Consider the following 4,952-nt stretch of genomic DNA (forward strand, 5'->3'; position numbering starts at 1 on the left):
TTTCTTATAAATCTTAATTTCAGTTAGATCTGAATTTCCCGATAAAAATAGGCAGGACAGGGTATTTTTTGATGAAATTAAAAAAGATGTAAACAAATACCATTATTTTTCCTAAAATCAAATGATATAGTCAGGTGATAATATACAATTAAGATATTTTGTTTCAATAGGTCAAAATTGATCAAATATGTTTGATTCAGCCAAGTAACAGTCTCATAAACTTGCAGATCTAGAACAGATATTAAATTGCAGCAGTGCCATGCACCTCATATTGCAAAAAAAGAAATTTCAGAGAATTAATTGGCTTCTATAGAATTATATTGGCTTTAGTGACAGAATCAGAACAAGAGCCATGGTTTTCTGCAACTACATGCCACAATGCAGCCTCCTTTTGGTGTCTTTTCTCTCTTCATGCAGCCTTCATGCAGTCATAGAGTATCTTGAAAGTTCTCCTCAGCTTCTATGAATGCAACTGATTTATGCAGGATATGAAGGAGGATTCCCTTAGAATTACCATTTCTATAACATTTATTTTTGATATAGACAATTGAAACTTAATTTCAATGTTAGCTTTATCTAAATTTTACCTATATTTACATGCTTTTCCCTCTCTACATCCATATATCTAGGTATATCTGTATCAAAAAGTCAAAGTCTTCATTTGAAAGGTACAAATTTATTTAGTCTACATAATGATAAATTTGCTCAGCTATCAGTTGTCACCTAACTTTGAGTCAATCCAACTGGGCCTTATAGAATCTCACTGTCCAGAGCAGACAAGGTATAGCTCCATTATTTCACACATAATCTGGTAATGCTCTACAATCTATGGACATGCCCTATAGTGCTAAAAATAAACATTGCCATTAATGTCATTAGGTGGAGTAGCATTGAATATGACACTCCTAGTAAAATACATTACTGTGTTTTATTACATCTTATTTCATGATTTCAGTATTTTTGTCTGAGTAAAGAAGAAACATTTGAATTTATAGCAGAAGTGTCCTTATTTCACAAAAGGCGATCATTGCCCAATAACAGAATATATTTTCATTATTTCACACATCAACACAGGAACTGAATTTCATAATCAACTCCTTTTCTTTTGTAAAACGTGATGAAAAACAGAATGACAGGGAAAGAATTGTCATAGCCTATGAGTTCACTAAATTAAAAATAAAAAGAAATATACATTTCTTAATTTCCAAAAATAATGAGTATCCAAAAGATATTACTATTGTTCTATTTTTTGATGCAAAAGAAATTAATGAAATATACTTGGTTTATGTAGTTCACAACTTTTTGTTCTTAATCATATGTATATATATATATATATATATATATATAATAGGTATATACATGTATGTATGTATATGTAGATATATATCATAGAGATACGTATGTATGTATATGTGTGTATCTACTTCTGTGATAGATATATCTCACTATTTTTTTGAAAATACATAAATAAACAAGGTATATTTTATTAAGCTTTTTTAAAAATTGTAAAATCTGTTCGTTTTTATCTCATATGGACATAGCTATTTGCATCAGAAACAACAACAAAATTAGCCTTTATCACAGTCAAGCAATCTAGCAAATTTACTTAACCATTCATGAGATTCTTAAACTTATTAGATTTATTTGTGATTGTTTGGTTTCAAAATGACTCATTGAGGTTGAAATATCTTGCTTTTTTTCAGAATGAAAAGTAAAGATGGAATAAATTTTGATAAAGGAGAGAAAGAGATTTAACATCCAAGGCAAACTTTGGATTTAGTATTCTTTTAAAACCTGAAAGCCTTTTGAGTCCATATTCCATCTTAAAGACTTACTATAAGTTGTGGCAGGCAGAATTTATTCCTTCATTCACTCGACAAATATGTTTTGTTTTGCAGAACAGTGAACAAATTCAGATGGGAAAATGTATTATCAAAAATACCGCTTACAAACTTCAAAACAAAAAACAACAGTAACAAGAAAATAAAACACTCAGTTACATGTTACAGTCACGTAAAGTAAACATAATGATAATGACCCAAACCCAAGATATGGTCACATTGTACTGGGGCTTTAACTTGAACCTCGGGCTTAAACTTGAGTTTGGTTTACTACCATCACTGAGTGAGCTGAGGAAATCCACAAAGTCTTGATCTAGTCTATGTAAAGCTAATATACAATGTATGACAGGACCAACTAATCTTCTTATCCTTGTTTTTTGTCTCAGTCACTTCTCCACCGCACATTTAGTTCTGGAGAGTTTTAAGGCAGGAGGACATTATGAGACACTGTTAAAAATATCATATGACCTTAAAAGTATAGAACTTTTTTGAAATTTAAGCCTTAATAAATAAGTAATAGCTTCTGGGAAAAAAAAAAAAAATGTTTGCTGATTGCCTAAGAGAAAATAAAGGGTATGAAACACAAGACTGGTAAAGAACATATAAGGATAAAAATATGATGATAACATTAAAAATATGAGTAGAGGGATGAAATATTGTTTGGAAAAACGGATAAGAGCAAAAGACCTAACTGGTGTAAGTATGTATTGAGGATGAGTGCAGATTTAAAGAGAAGTGTGATAAGAGAAATGTATATGCATTATCAGGAAGAGTAGAGAAGGAAGAAAAATGGTAACTGTAGAGCAGGGCAGCAAGATCATCTATGTTTTTAGATAATACTTTTCTATTCTGGAAAATAGGTTAAAGATGTAAAGAAAATATTTTTGAACAGGTGTTCGGATTGGTTATGAGTGTGAATTTGTTCTTTTGGATAGTCCCTCAGCTTTTAAAATAAATTTTACTATGATGGTAGACCAGAAGGATATTTTACAAAAGGATATATAAATTCAAAATCGTTTTTTTTGTGTGTGTGTGTATGGTGTGTGTGTGTGTGTGTGTGTGTGTGTGTGTGTGTGTATGTGTGTGTGTGTGTATTTTCAACTTGGGAAATACATTTGACATTTAAAATTTGATAGATTAAGAATTTTAAATTTGATCAATGTATTTGAATCTAGGTGGAAGTAAGATACAACAACCCAAAAAAAGATATGAACATTAGAAATGACAAAAGGTTTAATGAGTAAACTCCATCAAATAACAACAATGCAATATGATTAGTAATGAAGAATTTTATTTAACAATTTTTATTTTGTAACTTTGAAGACAGATGCTTCTGTCATTAAAAAAGAAGGAATGTAATGTGTTCAAGGGTGTTCTAACTAGGCAGCTATGCAAGCACAAAAATTTTAATGAGTCTGAGCCTCTGCTTGTGTCAGCAAACAGATTAATGAGTTGCCTCTTGTAAAGGAATAATTTGGAATGATACAAAAGAATGGTCACATGTTTTATCACATGCTGTGCTCAGGGTATATAAGCATCCTCCTACACATGCTGACATTCACACTCAGGATCTTGCCTTGAACAGCAAAGCACATTCCACCACTGACACCATGAGCTACTACGGCAGCTACTACGGAGGCCTGGGCTATGGCTATGGAGGCTTTGGTGGCCTGGGCTACGGCTATGGCTGCGGATGTGGCAGCTTCCGCAGACTGGGCTATGGCTGTGGTTATGGAGGCTATGGCTATGGCTGTTGTCGTCCATGGTCCTATGGCGGATATGGATTCTCTGGCTTCTACTGAAATCCTGAGCCAAGAGCCCAACATCTGAGGCTATGAAATGATTAGTCTAATTAACCAAAAATTGAACCAAACAAGATCACTGGGATCAAGCCAAGATCAAGAACATTTAGCCTCTTAGATTTAAAGAATATCCATCATCTAATATTATATTTACCTGTCATGTCTCCTCTATTTGTATTTTCATTACTGTGAAACAGGAAAATTGGTTTTCCTGTTCCCTTTGCAATAAAGTATTCTTATTCAAAATGGTACACACAGTTTTAATTATTTATTTAATTTAATTGTTACTCTTCCTTTTCCTGATGTATTTTCTTTTTGGAATCCTTCCAAAGAAACAGTCCTGATGTTTTGGTTATATGTCCCTACAATTATTATAGCACTATAAAAAGTTTATAAGGACTACTTCACTTTACCCATTAATTACCTCATTTTGCTTAGCAGTGTTTTTATTTCTTATTTAGAATATTCAACCTATTAATTTATAGTTTAGCTGGATCTGAAAAAACCAAAATAGTAAACAATGTTTACTAAATGCTATTAAAATATTAAAATGCATTTTAAAGACTCAGGCTTGTTTACTAAACAAGAGTAAATTTGTTCAGTCAGTTAGTAAAACCTACCCTTTCAGTCAATCTAGTAGTAGTGTATTATCTTTACATTGACATATATTCTTTACCAATCCTGTGTATCATACATAGTATATTAGCTTTACATAGACTAGATCAAGTAATATTGCCATGACGCCATTGGACAACAATACTACTTACTTTGACAGAGTACAACTATAACTATTCTATTTATTGCTTTATTAAATTTATTGGGGTGACATTGGTTAGTAAAATTATATAGGCTTCAAGTGTACAATTATAACACATCATCTATATATTGCATTGTGTATTCTCCACTCAAAGTCAGTTCTCCTTCCATTACCATATATTTGATCCCCTTTATCCTTTTCTACCTCCCTTCTCTCCCCTTACCCTCAGGTAACCACTAAACTGTTGTCTGTGTCTATGAGTTTTTGTTTGTTTGCTTGTCTTGTTCATTTGTTGCTTTCAGTTTTATATCCCACATATGAGTGAAACCATATGGTTCTATTTTTAATAGTTAATTGCATTTCTCCATAATTTGAGGAAAAGCCTCAAAGAAGAATACTAATCAATATACTTGGAGAAAGTGTTGGACACTCCTAGTGTAAAGCAGTAGTAGCATATAATAGAATTTGAAATTACTGCTTTTATGGATCTCTGCTGAATATAAAGGAAAAACTGAATCATATCTTTACTTCCAGGAAAAAGCTATTGCGTAT

At 31.9% G+C, this 4,952-nt stretch overlaps 1 protein-coding gene across 1 annotated transcript; it reads left to right on the forward strand.

The window, feature by feature from the left end:
• The first annotated feature begins 3,418 nt into the window (after positions 1–3,418).
• On the forward strand, positions 3,419–4,014 carry LOC109446503 (keratin-associated protein 19-7). The gene has a single exon (XM_088794029.1). It carries the CDS (start codon positions 3,452–3,454, stop codon positions 3,641–3,643), a length of 192 nt encoding a protein of 63 aa, XP_088650155.1. The 5' UTR covers positions 3,419–3,451; the 3' UTR covers positions 3,644–4,014.
• The last annotated feature ends 938 nt before the right edge of the window (positions 4,015–4,952 follow it).

The sequence above is a fragment of the Rhinolophus sinicus genome, chromosome 17 (assembly GCF_057876585.1).
Source record: "Rhinolophus sinicus isolate RSI-liver-muscle chromosome 17, RSI-T2T, whole genome shotgun sequence".
NCBI lineage: Eukaryota > Metazoa > Chordata > Mammalia > Chiroptera > Rhinolophidae > Rhinolophus > Rhinolophus sinicus.